Source organism: Belonocnema kinseyi, chromosome 9, assembly GCF_010883055.1.
Source record: "Belonocnema kinseyi isolate 2016_QV_RU_SX_M_011 chromosome 9, B_treatae_v1, whole genome shotgun sequence".
In the NCBI taxonomy this organism is placed as follows: domain Eukaryota; kingdom Metazoa; phylum Arthropoda; class Insecta; order Hymenoptera; family Cynipidae; genus Belonocnema; species Belonocnema kinseyi.
This window is the reverse complement of record NC_046665.1, coordinates 106,236,046-106,253,072: the sequence shown is the minus strand read 5'-3', so window position 1 is coordinate 106,253,072 and position 17,027 is coordinate 106,236,046. Positions and strand designations below refer to the sequence as shown.

Here is a 17,027-nt window from a genome sequence, read left to right as displayed (position 1 = left end):
TATAGAGCTCCAAGGAGATTATGTTGAAAAATTAAAAAAAATTTACCCAAAAAAAATTGTTTTTATACTTCATTCTAAGGACTTATTGAACTACCCTCGTAGGATATCTAAGGTTGAAATATATTGTTGAAAAGTTGTTTTTTATAATTTTTTAGCTAACAATGTAACTATTCCATTTTTGTTTATAAATTGACATTTTTTATTTAAAATTGATCTTATATAGTTAAAAATGCATCCTTTTTCATTAAAAATGAAAACGTTTGGGTCTACGTTTATCTTTTTTGATTAAAGATCCAACAATTTGGTAGAAAATTAAACTATTCGGTCGAAAATAAAATTTTTGATTATAAATTAAAATATTTTTATGAAAACTTAACTGTTTGATAGAAAATTAATCTTTTTCTTGAAAAATCATAATTTTGTTTTGAAAATTCAACCGATTTGCTGGTAATTCGTACTTCAGTTGAAAATGTAACTGATTTGTTAAAAGTTAACTTTTTTGTTTAAGAATTAATTTTTTTAACTAGCAATGTAAGTTTTCCTTTTTTGTGTGAAAATGAACTTTTTTGTAACAAATATATATATTTCGTTTAAATTTAACTACATGGTTAAAAAAATAAACTATTTTCATTCAACATTTAACTTTTTATTCGAAATTTTTTTTCTTTCTAGAAAAATCATATTTTTGTGTTGTTATTTTTAGCAATCGTTTCATAGAGAATTTGTTATTTTGACTAAAAAATTCAACAACTTTTTGGTAAGAACTCTTTTGTTAAAAATTATTTTTTTTGAAGATTTATTATTTTAATTAAACATTCAACCCTTTGGCTCAAAAAATCACAAATATGCTGAAAATTAATTTTTTTTCTTGAGAATTTATTTTTTTAGTGAACAATGTAATAATTTCATTTTTGGTTGAAAATTTATAGTTTTATTGGAAATTGATTTTTTCCAGTAGAAGATTAATGTAATTTGTTAAAAATTCGTCTTCTTTTTATCGAAAATTAATCTTCTTGGTTGTCTGCATTAATCCGGTTCGGCTGAGGATTCTACAATTTGGTACAAAAATAAACTATTCAGATAAAAAAGATACTTTTTCTTACAAAAATCATATTTTCGGGTATAAAATGAAACCACTTTGTAGATAATTTGTTCTTTTGGTTTTAGAATTTAACAATATTATTAAGAATTTATTTATTTTCTTGAAAATTCGTGTTTTTTGGTGGAAAACTAATTTTCTTGTTGAAAAACTAATCTTTTTGGTTGAAATATTAATTGTTTGGTTAAAAAAGCACCTTTTTATTTAAAAATTGAACTACTTAGTATATACTTTTGGTTCAAATTTAACTATTTAGTTGAAAATTAAACTTTTTGATAGAATATTTTTTTTATAAAATCTTATTTTTGGGTTGAAAATGTAACCGTCATGTAGATAATTTGTCCGTTTGGCTACAATATTCAACAACTTCATTTAAAATTATAGGATTTTGTCGGAAATTCGTGTTTTTTGGTAGAACATTATTCTTCTTGGTGGAAAATTAATTTTTTTGGTTGATGTTAGAACCGGACATATATATGGGAAGTGTGAACTCAGTAATAAGACGTTAGATTCGATTGACTTCAGGTTTATTGATACAAACTGCGAACTCTTCAATAAACGATCCGAACGGTAAGGGTACTCACCAGCGATTAGCTAGCACGTAGGCCCACAAGAATATAGTCAGATCATTTGCCATTAGGTGGCGCTGCGTGAATCAACCGCGTATCGATTTCAAATATAAATCACATTCCAATACTTCCCCTCGAAACGTGGATGATTATTTAACGGAATTTAAGCTTCCCAATCCGAGAAGCCTTACAAATTCTCGATGCTTTGGTCCAGGTAGTCCTTTCGTCATCACGCCAACAATCATGTCGCCCGTGTGAAAAAATTTCGTGGCAGTCTTATTTAGAGAGATCAGCTGGCTAGACCCCATCTAGACCGTCTACTTAAGACGGTCTGACAGGGTGCTGGCCTTGGCCCTCTTAAACGGACTCGATTGCAAAAATTTCAAAGATTCATCGAAGCGGTCTGGCTGGACCCCTCAGGCGGTCTCGGTTGAAAATAGAAAGTGCTATCGTGACAGTGTATGGTGTAATCCTCAGCAGACAGAAATGATTGGGAAAACCTAAAAGAATATTAAAGTTTGCAGGAAAGTTTTGTGTTGAAGTCAGATTGACACATGTCTAGGTTTGTATACACACTGTTTTTTTGATAATTGTTGAGCAATATAATATCCACTTATATGAGTTGAGATTAATTGATTCTTTCTCAAATTGCAACCTAACCTACAAAAGACCAGTGAGGAAGATTTTATATATGTCTTTACATCGTACTGAATATATTTCTAGCCACATTTTTAATAAAAACGAAGATGGACAATAATGATTTGAGAAAAATGTTATGTTGTGTTAATTGTCGCCTATCCCTCTGCGTCCGTAGGATTGCCATACTTATGACCAATGTCGTGAATTGTCTGCTATTTTGTTATCAACACAGCAGTCAAAATATCCTGCTTTGAAATCAACCAACACAATAAGGAAAGAATTCATGTAATAATATTTAAAACTTGATAAAAAATCGATATTGATCAATGATTTTGTAGGTTATGTTAATTGTCGCGCATCACTCGGCTTGAACTTAAAGTAAACTATATTTATTTTCAACAAAAAAACGAATAAATGATAAATCTTGAACTGAAATATTTCAATTTAATCCTTGCTTGCCATGCATCTATAGAATAACATACTTGCCACACCGGGATAAGTTTTTACCCCAGTGACGAAAACTGTCATAAAAAATAAACTACTGAATATTTTAATTTGAATTTTTTTTTAGAGCATATTGAAATTCTAATTTAAAAGGTAGTGTACTACCTGTGAAGTTCTGATACTTTATTCCCTCCTCTTTCTGTACGGTCCAATCTAGACCATCGCGTGGTAAAAGCGTTACACGTCTGGCCAGCGTCTGATCAGCTCGTCTATTCTGGACGAGCTGATCAGCGGCTGGACAGCGCCGTCTAATCTAGTCCATCTCATGGTTTAGGCGTTACACTTCTGGCCAGCGGCGCTATTAGACCATCTGTCCAGCGTCTGACCAGACACAAGACGGTCTGGCCAGCGCCCGGAAGTTTTCCACACGGGCGTTGGTAGAAACGTGTTAAAGCTTTAAAAGCTCTTTCCTCAGCGCATCACAAACAAAATGATGTCTCACGTCGATGTGTTTGCTCCTAGCGTGAAATATTGGATTCTCGGCTAGGCGTTGGGCTCCCATGTTGTCGTTGAACGTTTTAATATCGGCGAGATCGCCGAATCCCAATTCTGTTACAAATCCCAGGAGGTGAATAGCTTCTTTGGTAGCTTCTGCTAAAGCCATGTATTCGGCCTCTGTGGAAGATAAAGCTACTGTCCTCTGCTGCGACGAATCCCAGGATATTGTTCCATTGCTCAGCGAAAATATATATCCTGTATATGATCGTCTGTCCACCAAACAGTTAGCTCAGTCTGCGTCGACGTATCCTTCCAATGGCTTTTTCGATGGGCTGAATGTAAGTCCCAATTCCATCGTACCTTTCAAATAACGCAGAACACGTTTAGCTGCTGTCCAGTGAATGTGTACAAAGCAGGTATTAAACTGACTTAACGCGCTCACAACGTGAGTGATGTCAGGCCTCGTGGCCACAGACAGGTACATCAGAGCACCTACCAGTTCACGATACGGAAGTTTCTTTTCCTCCGTTGTAGATTCATTTTCTGGTTTCGTCAGTTTCACGTTGATATCCATGGGAGTTGATACCGGCTTTGACTCAGCCATTCCAAATCGATCCAATAATTCCTTCACGTATCCACTCTGGTGCATGGCGATTGTGTTGTTTTCTCGTGAGAATTCAATTCCCAAACAGTATTCTGGTTCTCCGAGATCTCTAATTTCGAACTCTTTCGAAAGAGCTTCCTTCAACTTCGCTATTTTTCTCAAATTCCGAGAAACGACTAGGATGTCGTCTACGTAGATAGCGATGAATAATGCGCCTTCCCCTTGACCCAAGTAGTACATGCATGGGTCTGCGTTTGACAGAGTTGCTCCAAATCTTGTCAAAACTTCGTCTAATTTGACGTGCCAACTCTTTCCGGCCTGTCGAAGGCCGTATAAAGATTTCATCAAAAGACAAACCTTATCTCCTGTTTCCAAATTCTTTAGCATACTTTTTGCTTTTATTCCGATCTTGCTGGTGTTGCTTTCTGTTTGAAGGATAATTTCCAGAGCTTCACCAAGGAAATTCGGAGTCTCCATATACACTTCCTCTTCAATCACACCATTCAAGTACGCAGTTGTGACGTCGAATTGTCTGATTGACATTCCAGGTTCAGCTGCAAGTGATACCACCAGTCGAATGGATCCTAGACGAGCTACTGGAGCGAATGTTTGGTTGAAATGGATTCCCGGACGTTGAGCGAAACCCCGCGCTATTATTCGCGCTTTTCTTCTCTCCAAAGTTCCATCCGGGTTGTATTTATTTCTCAATACCATACGGCTGCCGATAACTTCGCGATCATCCGGACGCTCTACAAGTTCCCAAGTGTCGTTTTTGATGATCGATTTTACTTCGGCTGCCATGGCACGATACCATTCTTCTGCGTCGGGACCAGTCGTTGCCTGCTTCGAAGGTACCTCAGCTAGATGAGCTTCGTCCGGTTCTACGTTCTGAGCCTCATCACGTCGTTCCTGATACTGCTTCCGCGGTCTTACTCTCATTCCGGTAAAGATTTTTTTCGGCCTTCCTGGATACCTTTTGGGTGGTTCTACGATTTCTCGGCCTCACTTTCTGCTACGTCCTCGTTCCTATCTTCCTCGACGTTCTCGTCCTGATCTTCCTCTGGCACAGGAGCAGGAACCTCGTTTTGATTTAGAGGCTGTATCGCGACTTCGCATTCTCTTACTTCAGGATGTAGAATCTCCACGTTGACTTCTTGACCATCAGGATTTTCAGAGATAAATTCTTCATAGATGTCTTAAGTAGGTTTCCTAGAGTTCTCAAGAAATGTAACATCTCGTGTTACTTGCACAATATTTTCTTCAGGAATCCAGACTCTATAACTCTTTGATTTGTCGTCGTAGCCGGGAAAAATTCCCTTCTTACCACGTTCTTCGACTTTCGATTTTCCTGGGGATCTGTCCAAGCTTACGACATTACATCTGAACTCCCTAAAGTAGCTGACGTTCGGTGTTCTTCCGTTCCATACTTCGTAAGGTATTCGTCCATCCAGGCTCTTCGTTGGACACCTGTACCTGATGTAGTTTGCCGTTGAGACAGCTTCAGCCCAAGAAGAAGGTGGGAGGCCGGACTGAATCAGAAGGCACCTCGCCATTTCCACGAGAGTTCTGTTCCTCCTCTCGGCTGTTCCATTCTGCTCTGGATTATACGCGATAGATAACCTTCGTTGAATAACCTTCTTCTTTAAAAAATCATCGAACTCGTTGCTCAAATATTCTTTCCCGTTATCGGATTGAAGGAATTTCATCTTTTTTTTCCTTTTGGTTTTTCACGAGAGCCTTAAAATCCTTAAAAACTTTGAAAGCCTCGCTCTTTTTCCTGAGAAATCGTACCTCGCACCAGCGCGAGTAATCGTCGATGAACGTGACGAAGTATTTCGCCTTGTTGTTCGATTCCACTTGCATAGGACTGCAAAGATCGGAGTGTATTATTTCCAGCGAGCTCGTCTTTCTTTCCGATTTCTTTGGAAAAGGAGTTCTAAACATTTTTCCACGAAGACAAATTTCACATTCAAATTTGTCCTTGCATTTCCCGAGATTTATTCCGATCAATGATTTTTCGCGCTCACCTTTTCGAAGATCCTGCAAATTCAGGTGGCCCATACGCCGATGCCATACTTCCAATTCTGTGTAGGATTTTGAAGAAGCGTTCGTTGGTTCACTAATTATTTTGCACTCGTGTTCATTGTTCTCGCGCACGAAATAGAGATCGCCGACCCAATCAGCGATTAACTTCATATCACCGTCGTTTCCGATAACAGTCGCGCGATATTTTGTAAATGTTACTTCACAATTTTTGTTGGTTATTTTCGCGACAGACATTACATTCGCGTGGAGGTCTTGAACTTGGAGCACGTTGTTCAAACTGACATTTTTCTTCCTACCGTCGACGTTTGCTGAAAATAAAACAGTTCCTTTAGCAACAATTTCCGTCGAGGAATTGCATGCAAGATTCAATCTTCCACACCTCGTATCGTGTATTTCCGAAAATGCGTGTGATTCCTTGCATATGTGCGACGTTGCGCCACTGTCAAGACACCAAGATTTCCCGAGAGTTTCACTTTCCACCCGTAGCGCCTTTTGAACGTTGGATTCGGAGAAATTTTCAATCGCGCACAGCCCCACGTCTTCGGAATTCTTCGCTTATTGTCGGGAGGTATCGCGTTTCTTGACTTTGCAGTCTGCGGCCATATGCCCCCGTTCCCCGCACCGAAGACAGCGAAATTTGAATTCCCCGACACCTTTATTTCCAGACTCCCGATTTCCCGTCTTATTTTTGTTCGGATTCCAGCTTTTCTTTGCAAGCATCGCGTTTTGCATTACACCACGTGTTTCGTTTTTCCGAGCATCACTTTCCTCGATGATTTTCACACTAACCACTTCCGGTGTGGGCAATTCGTCGCGAGACTCAATAGCGCACCTAAAATTTTCGAATGAAGGTGGCAAGCTATATAAAAGCATAACTGAAAGTAAATCGGGATCAATTTCCACGCCCATTTAGTTTAATTTATCAATTACGTCGAACATTTTCCCCACATGGTCGCGCACATCTTCGCCATCTTCCATTCTCGAGAGTGTAAGTTGCTTCAAAAGAGTGGCTTTGCGTGCTGGCCCTTTTGATTGGTAAATACCCTGCAACTTCAACCACATTTCGCGAGAAGTTACACAACCCTTAACTTGCTTCAATTCGGAGGGATTGATGGACAAGAGAAGGTCGGACTTAGCTTTATTGTCGTTTTTCGACTACTCAATCACTCGGGCTGGTGCGACGGCGTCACCAGCAGTAGCTTCCGGTTTCACATTTTCCCCACTCACATATCCCCAGGCATCGTTTTTCACAAGTAACGCTTCCATCTGCATTTTCCACGTGTCGTAGTTCTCTTTGTTAAGAGTCTCGATACGAGCAAAGTTTGACGCACTCATTTTGCTCCACGATTCACTACAAGGGACGCTAACCTCCAAAAAATCGTTGATCAAACTTTTCACGTTTTATCACCACACTATCACATTCCAAAGTTCTGGGCCCATAACCTGTTAGAACCGGACATATATATGGGAAGTGTGAACTCAGTAATAAGACGTTAGATCCGATTGACTTCAGGTTTATTGATACAAACTGCGAACTCTTCAATAAACGATCCGAACGGTAAAGGTACTCACAAGCGATTAGCTGGCACGTAGGGCCACTAGAATATAGTCAGATCATTTGCCATTAGGTGGCGCTGCGTAAATCAACCGCGTATCGATTTCAAATATAAATTACATTCCAATAGTTGAAACTTCAACTACTCAATTTAAAAAAAAAATTAATCTTCGAGGTTAAAAAATCATCCTTTCGGATGAACTCTTTCTATACAAATTATTTCTTTTTTGAAGATTCATCATTTTAATTGAAAATTGATCTATTTGGTTGAAAATATAACTAATTTGTCGAAAATTTGTTTTTTTTTTCTTCAGAATTCCTTTTTTTCAATTACCAATGTAATTATTATTTTTTTAGTTGATTTTTTCCTAGTAGAAGATTCAGGTAATTTATTCAAAATTCTTTTTTTCTATCGAAAATTAATCTTCTCGGTTGTCTAAATTAAACTGGTTTGGTTGATAATTCTACAGTTTGGTATAAAATTAAACTATTCATATACAAATTAACTTTTTTCTTAACAAATCATATCTTCATGTTAAATATTTAAGCATTTTGTAGATAATTCGTCATTTTGATTTTAAAATTCAAACATTTTGTTGAAAATTTGTGTTAAAAATTCATATTTTTCAGATTCCCCTTATTAGATAAAAATAAATTTTTGACTTGAAAATTTCACTAATCCATTTTTGGTTAGAAATTTATCCGTTATAAGTTAAAAATTTAATCAGTTGATAGAGAATTCATATATTTTGTTGAAAATTCATATTTTTGGTTAGAAAAATAATCCTGTTTGTTGAAAATTCAATATATATATTCTTTGTGACATCAAATCTCCATGCTTTCAGTCTGCTTATATCATTTGTTTCTAAAATTAGCAAATAATATAAGCAGTCATATTTTTGTAATATACTTTAACGATAAAAGTTACTAATTTTCATGTCGAAATATTAAAAAAATACTATTTAAAAACTTCGATGTTTTCAAGGGATTCCAAGAATTTCACCTAAATTACCGGAATTAAAGGTATCTATTACAAACTATCTTATAAGGTATTCAAATAGTTTAAATAGATTTCAAAGATTTCAAAAAATTTCAAGGATTCCGAATATTTTATTCCCAAGGAGTGAAAATAGATTTCACGGTATTTTAAAAGATTTAATACATTTTCAAGGAATTTCAAATAATGTACAGAATTTTAGAAAAATTCTAGAGGATACAAATAACGATTAACAATAATTTGTATACAATTTAAGATCTATTTTTTAATTACGAACAGCTTTGAAAGATATAGTGGGATTTCAAGATCTCTAGGGTTTTTAACAAGATTACAACCAATTTTAAGAGTCTTCAAAGTTTTTAGGGAATAATCAAGATTCCAAGAGATTTCATAGAATTTAATCACTTTTTTTATAGGATTTTAAAAAATCTCTTGGCATCTTGATTATTCCCTAAAAGCTTTGAAATCTCTTTAAAATAGGATTTTAAGAAATTTTTTCCTTTTAAGGATTTTAATTTAAAAAATCGAGGTCACAACATTTTTTTTTAAGTCAGTTAATATTTGACCCTCATACATCGGGGCCAAAGAGATTTAATTTTTGATCAATTTTTGGACTGATTTTCTGTGGGTCCAAAAATTATTGCGCATTCTTTGTATGCAGAATTTTTGTTCGTAGAATATAACACAAGGTTCAAAATTAGAAATTTTTTTTTTATTTGATTAATAGCACATTTAAACAAAAATGAAAGTGTACTAGTTTCTTTACTTCATTTAATTGCACTCAAAGAGACATGCCATTATTATATCATTTAAAAACAACAAAAACTGTTTCATTATCAGCAGGTTGTGAAAATCGCTAAAAAAATACAAAGATCCTGATTTTAATGTAACCAATTATTTTCCTTAATTTGTTGTAATATATAAATGATTGTTTTTTTAAGCTTGAACTGCGATGCCCTAAGGTTAAATATTAACCAATTAAAAAAAATTGTTTTCGCTTTGGCTTCCCCGAAGACGCGTTTGATAATTGATTGATATGCATATATAAATATATATTATTTCGAAAGATAAAGCAGCAAACTATAGTCTATAGTACGAAGATCACCACCCGAGTGTAAGCGAGTTAAGCGCTGCTTAACTTTCGTGATCGAATGAAGAATGTTGAACACTTTAAAATGCGTCCAAGCGAACAATTGAAAACCTTTTAAACGACATTTCTTCTGAAAATGATCTTCTTTCGTTCTGCTGTGAATCGAACCGCATCAACTCCGATTGCCGAGCTTTTTTCAGAAAAAATTGAATTCAAAAAGTTTTTAATTGATAGCTCCATCTTGTTTGTAAAGACGTTAAGAAATTCTGTTTTTCTCTGATATTAATAAATATTCCTTGAAAACTAAAAACCATTCAATAACTTTAATTCTCAATCACAACATTTAATAACCAAACAGGTATTACAAACACTTTTGGAATTCGGAGCGAATGTGAATGCGAAAGACGAAGATGGAAGACAACCAATTTTGTGGGCAGCAAGTGCTGGAAGTGTTGAAGCAGTTCTCGCCTTGACTAGGTAAACCACTTTATTATTGACAAAATAATTATAAATTATAACTCAGCTTTTAAATGTGTCTAGAAAAAATAAAAAATGTGCAGGCCTCACAGTCCCTATGGGATAAAAAATTAGGTACAAGGGGTACCTAGGGTGGACCTATTTTACAAAAATTGATCATGTTAAAAAAGTATAGGTAGTAATTTTTCTGTTATTTTAAATTAATGTTTAAGATACCTTTGAAAAATACTTCAAATAAAATTAAGGTATTCAACAGATTTTTTAAACAAAGGTAGAAAGAATATCTTTTATAAATATTAGGAAATAAATAAAAAATTTTCCAAAATTATTGTTTGGAAAACCTGCTGCCTTTTTTTTTTCTGTGTCATTTTTATCAGAAACAGCAGTTTTGAGTTTCATTCTGAAATTGCTAAGGTTTGAACGTCTTCAATTTAATTTTCTTAACGTTTTTCAATACAAAATTGGTTGGTTTTAAATGTTTTAAATTGCAAGCACTTTCAATTACAAATTCTTAAGTTTTTGCCGCTTCAAGCTTTAAATTAGCATAAAATTAAGACCTAATTAGAAGTGGTACCGTTTAAAAAATAAAAATTTGAAATCGTGTTTTGATATTTGAATTTAAACTTGTTCAAGCATTGAGGGTTTCACTTTGAAATTGTACAATTTAAAACGATTTAAAGTTAGACTAAACAAATTATAAAGAAACAGTTTAAATTGAATGCAATTCTTATGTCTTGTGAAATTACTTGAAATAGCTTAAAATTCCTTGAAATCAATGGAATCACTAGAAATCCCCTGAAATTTAATTTAATTTAATTTATTTTTCAAAGTTCACTAGAATTCCTTTGAAATATTTAAAAATTTTACCCAATTCTTTGAAACTCCTTGTAAAAAGTATAAATGATTTGAAAGCCCTTTAATATAATTTCAATTAAATTTATTTATTAACGTTCTCTTTAAAATCGCGTTTAAATCTCCAGAAATCTTTGAAATACCTGCAAATCCTACAAAACGTTTTGAAACCCTTGATATCTTAAAAACGAATAAAAATCTTCCAAAATTATTTGGAATATTCATAAATCCCATTATAACCTTATAAAAGACTTAAAGTCCGCTTAATTCCCTCGAAATCTAATGAAATCCTTTGGAACCCCTAAAGCCTCCTGATATGTTTGCAAATCTTTGAAATCCTCTAGAAATGTTATAAAATTTGACGAAATCGCTTAAGACCCATGGAAATTCGCGGGCATTCAAACTAAATTAAATTTATTCATTATAATTCTCTCTAAAAAGAAAGTTTAAATCCCTATAAATTTTCGAAATCGTTTAATCTTGTGCAATTTCTTAACATTCTTGAAAATCCTTTGGAATCTTGGGAATCGCTGGAAATCCCTTCAAATGTCATTTTATTTAATTTCCAAAGTTGAACATAAATATCTTTGAATCCTTGGAAATCCTGTGAAATTCTTTGAAATCCCTTGCAATTTTTTTATTCTGATGAAATTCTTTGGAATTCTCTAAAGCCCCCGGGGAATAATTGGAAATTTTTTAAATTTTCCAAACCCCCTCGAAATGTTTCAAAATTCCTTGAAATCCTTGAAAAAGTTGCAAGGAATTATAAAAGATTACAAGGAATTGCAAGATATTGCATAAGATTGCAGAGAGAGAGAGAGAGAGAGAGAATACACCAGATTGCAGGAGTAATTAAAAAAAACTGTAATTAAATTTTATTTTAAAAAGATCTTCTCCTTTCGCTTCGCTGGGAATCGAACTACAGAATTTCCGATAACCGGTCAGTTGCTTTCCCATTAAGCTACTAGAGGGATGGATAGCAGTATCCTTTTTCAGAAATACACGCATTATTATTCCAGTTGTTACAAGTCAAATTCTTTCAGGAATCTGGATTATCATGAGTGAATAACATAATTTACGAAAGTCTTTACTGACTAGACGGAGCTATGAATTACACAATTTTCAAATAAATTTTTTCTGAAAAAAGATCGTCTCCTTTCGCTCTGCAGGTAATCGAACAATGGAATTTCAGTATTTCTGAAAAAGAATTTTTCTCTCGATCTCTCTAATAGCTGAATGGGAAAGCACTGGGCCGGCATTCGAAAGTTCTGTTGTTCAATTCCCAGCGGAGCGAAAGGAGAAGATCTTTTTTCCGAAAAAATTTAATCTTAAATCTTGTTATTCGTAGCTCCATCTAGTCTGTAAAGACGTGAAGAAATTCTGTTATTCTCTGATAAAAATGCAGATTCCTTGAAAAAACGGAGTAATGCGCTCCTCGGTGATTTCTTTTAGAAAAACGAACAAATTGGAGGGGTTAAAGGGTGGGAAACGGGGATATACGGACCGATCTGTGAGGCCTGAGATTTGTATTGCCCTGTATATGATATACAACAAGTTTCTAGAATCTAGCCTGTAACTAACTTCCATGACTTTAGCCTCAAGAAGATTGTTGAGAATATCCGGAGGAAATAATTTTAAAGTGAAAATTTGCATTCGCGAGATTAGGAATGAAGTTAATGACTGGCCGCGTTTTAGGGCTGGTGGTGCGGCCGCTGCAGGAGCCTCTGATAAGGATGGATTGACGGCTCTGCATTGCGCCGCCTCTAGGGGTCACGCCAGGTGCGTGGAAGCTCTGGTAAATTTGTGTGGTTCCCAACCCGATCATGTCGACGATAATGGCTGCTCGGCCCTTCATTATGCTGCGACACTAGGTCATGCGGATGCTACAGCTTTGCTTTTGAGATTAGGAGCTGACCCCAACAGGCAAGATCGCAAGGGAAGAACGTGAGTTATTTCAAATTCAATAATAAATTTACTATCAGTTCTCAAAAACTTAATTATCATTACAGTTTATAAATTAATTATAAGTCTTCAGGAGCACCCTGACCTATTTCAAGATGTATTTTTTTAATTTCTCCCAAACTGACGTATAGAAACAGGTCCACTAGCTAGCACTTCCACAATCAAAAAAAGTTTAGGATTTCTAAAAATTTAAACTAATTTTAAACGATTTCCTCGTTTTTCAAGAGATTAAAGGATTTCAAAGATTTATAGAAATTTGGACGCTTTTTTAAAGAACTTGAATCAATAAGTTTAATTAATAATTAATTTTAAAGATTTCCAAAAATATCAGAAGGTTTGAAGAGACTACATACGGCGTAAACAAATATCGCGAGACTGTTACAGGTGTTAAGGGGTCTACAATGATCATTTAAAATAAATTTAATATCAGTTCCCAAAAATTTAAATAATTATTACAGTTTTTAAATAAACTGTAAGTCTTCAGGATCACCTTGAACTATTTGAAGATGTATTCTTGTAATTTGTCGGCATTTTTCATAGATCAGAATTTGGGATTTTTGGGCTTCTTTTTGGCAGAATTTAATATTTTTAGCCTCCTTTACTTTTTTGAAAAAATCGATTTTCTTGTGGATCTGGTGTATCTTACATTAAACTAGCACATTCGATGTTTAAAATCAAAAAATAAGAAAAAGCCGATTTCACCAGAATTTCGGACTTTTTCTGGGCCCTTGAGTTCCGAAAAATGTTTCTAAAATAACACTTAAGTTCGAAAAGTAACCCCCTTTAAGAAGTTTAAATTTTTCACAAATTAAATCCCGCTGTATTTTTTTGCAGTAATTTTAATTTTTTGTCTCCTTTACTTTTTTCAAAAACTCAAGTTTCTTCTGCATGCGCTAGCTTACATTAACCTAGCACCTCCACTATCTAAAATCACAAAATAATACAAATTCAATTATACCAAAATTTTGGGCCTTGTTTGGGCAATCAAATTCTACAAAAAATATCCCCAGAACAAACCTCAAGTCAAAAATTATTATTAATATTTAAACTTAATTTTATTCTGAAATAAATTGAAGATGCAACTGATTTATCGTATTATAAGCCCTATTAATGGTTCAACCTTAAAATTAATTCGATTCCTATTCTTCGTTTTCTTCAAAAACATACGATAGTTGTTGTGTCAAGATCTTTATTTTCATTCACGAAAAATACGTTCTAATTCGTTCCTGACAAGTATAATTATGATTAAGATGATAAGTAAGCTAAAAGATGTTTTAAATCTAGCGTCTTGATTTATAGTTTGAATTCACTCATATCTTTACGTTTTCTTTTTTGTGCTAAGGACGCAGCAGACGACATCTTTTATTCTATCGTGTGATAAACTTTCGCCAAATAGCATGTAAACTTAAACAGCGGAAAATTTTACATGCACAAAAATTGAACATTATTTTTTGTGAATTTTCGGATATTTTCTGTAACATTTACAAACTTTTTGATTAGATTTTACAATTTAAGGATGTTAATTTGACAGAAAAGTACAGTAAATGTTACAGAAAATATCCGTAAATCTATCAAATAACTGAAAATTCGATTAACTCTGCAGAAAATTCGGTAATCTTTACGGAAAATCTATGCTGACTCTATTTGAACTGAAAAACCTGCAATCTTCACAGATTTTTTTTCTGCTTGTACCAATTCAAATTTTATCAGGACTTTGAAAATAAAAAGAAAAGTTTGAAGATTAAAAACTCTATACGAATAAGGATGATTTAATCCATTTTCAATTTCAGACCAGCGTTGTGTGCTGCAGCAAAAGGACAATTGGAAACCCTGAAAATTCTTGCAACCCATGGGGGTTCCCTTCACGCCAGGACCGTTAGAGGAACAGGGGTGGCTCACGAAGCAGTAGCCTCAGGCTGTGTTGAATTAATCAAATGGTTGGTGAAAAAAAGGCCAAGTCTTTTAGATATTGCAACTCAAGATGGAAAAACACCTCTCCATGTGGCTGCTCTCCATGGTCATTTGGATCTCTGCAAAGTTCTCCTAGACAATGGAGCTAGAATTAATGCTGTTTTAAGAACCAGTAAGGGTAGTTTAATGACTGCATTGGATGCTGCTCTTTATAGAGGCCACCGAGACTGTGCTAAATTGATTCAAATGCATGGAGGATCAACAGCTCAACAGCTCAGGACACATAAGACAGCTCCTTCCAAAGGTTCGAAACAAATTCAAAATTAGGCATTTCAAATTAGGGGAGAGTGGGATATGGTTTGTATGCAGCATAGAATGAAGTGATAATAAAATATGTTGCAGAAAATTTTTTAGAGGGATAAAGTTTTATTCAGACAACTTCGCGTTTTTCAAATCATATGTGTTGTCATGAAAAAACAAAAGAAAGTTTAACCGATATTTGGTTAAAGTTTATCCTGTAAAGATATTTTTTGTTGCAGTGAATCTTTCATCGGAAATATCGATGTAAAATTTATCTTCTGTTTCTTCTGTGAGGGTATCATGAGAATTACAAATAACGGCCGTATGTTTTGATTTTCATACATTTTTTTTTACATAAAATAGCTTTCTATGTTTAGAAAAATTGTGGTTTGATGCAATTTTTGATTTAAAATACACTTTAGAAGTGTAATTATGAAAAAAAAGTTTTGGCGGATATCGATTAAAAAGTCTTTGACAGAAATGGAGCACTCACAGCATATTTTGAATTAATTAAAGCAAGAAAAAGATAGATGTTAATAGATAAAGTATTTTACTAAAAATTTGGTATCATGATTTTTTTCTATAAACATTTCGAATTTATTAAAATTAATTAAATCTCACGCCGTCACGTATGGGGCATGATGTCCGCGGCGATCCTATGTATTTCAGTAGAGAATACGAGGTTATAACTGCTTTTACCACATACTTTACTTTGATTATTATGAAAAAAAATTAATTAATGTTATAAATGTCTGAGGCAATTTTTTTTTCGTTACATTATACTTTTCTACATTTTAATATATCATTTTTATTTTACAATCCCATGAAATGAAAATTCATTCACTTGCATTTGAATGGGGTTTGAGGTCTCCTGAATTGCGTATCTATCACTGGAATTCCAGATGGCCGCCCATAGGTTAGAGTGAGTTTTGAATGAGAAATCAACTTTTTTAATCGGCCACGTAATTTTTTTCTCGGAACCATTCAATAGCGATTATGAATCAGCATTACCCGATAGAGGAACGATAATTCCGATAGAAAATTATTAATATAAACGAAACAAATTTTATTGAAATAGTTAAAATTATTTATTAAAAAATAGTTCAATGGGCAACTTTTAGGAAAATTCTGGCATACATGTAGTATGTTTTTACTTACAGACTACTTATTTTTACGCATTTTAATTGATTTTGTTGAACTTTTTTGACATATTTGCATCACATCACGTCAGAATGTTAAAAATTTATTTACTTGTTTCACATTTACCATATATGAATCTTAAATTTACAAAAACTAACGCTGACGTTTGATCTTATCGAAATTACCTTTACCAAAAATGCGTAGACTCCCTGCAGCTTAGCATGTGCACTGAAGAAGTTGAATGTCACTGGCGCTTAATTCAGTGTGAATCTTATAATTCCTGTAGAGGATAATCTAATGAAATCACTTTAAAAACTAAATAATCATTGAATTCATAAATAAATTGTCGCATCAATTATAAAATATTATTTCATTTCAATTTCTGGAATTTTTGATTAATCAGCATTTTGTTATTCAAATTTATTATCTCATACTTCCCATTCGAAACAATTAATTCTTTAAAATTTTAATACACATTGTCCACTCAGTTGAACACAGTCTGAGCTAACCTATAATTGGCAGATTCACGCTTATTGAAAATTACGAGGGTGGATCAAATATAAACCGGAATTTTACAAATACTTTTCTTAGCCAATCGCAAGCACTCTCACAGTGTAGGTTCTTGTAATGTAGTGTATTAGGAGTGGGTAAAACGCTTGGTGAGCTGTTAAACCGTGCGAAATTTTGACTCGATTGAAGGATCAGTATGGGGATGATACTCTGTCTAAAACTCAAGTGTTTTATTGGGCCAAAAATTTTAAGAGTGGACGAGAAAGTGTGGAAAATGTGAGTCATAATCGACGTCCAAGATCAAGTGTCTCTGGCGATAACATTGGTGCAGTTC

The 17,027-nt window shown here is 34.1% G+C and overlaps 1 protein-coding gene across 2 annotated transcripts in view; it reads left to right on the top strand.

The window, feature by feature from the left end:
* LOC117180817 (inversin) overlaps positions 1-17,027 on the top strand; it is a 94,559-nt gene that overhangs the window by 44,356 nt on the left and 33,176 nt on the right. For both annotated transcript variants that reach the window (XM_033373337.1, XM_033373338.1), the window contains exons 5-7: positions 9,900-10,018; positions 12,566-12,814; positions 14,623-15,047. In XM_033373337.1, the coding sequence (XP_033229228.1) occupies positions 9,900-10,018; positions 12,566-12,814; positions 14,623-15,047 (793 nt within the window). The remainder of the gene's footprint in view (positions 1-9,899; positions 10,019-12,565; positions 12,815-14,622; positions 15,048-17,027) is intronic.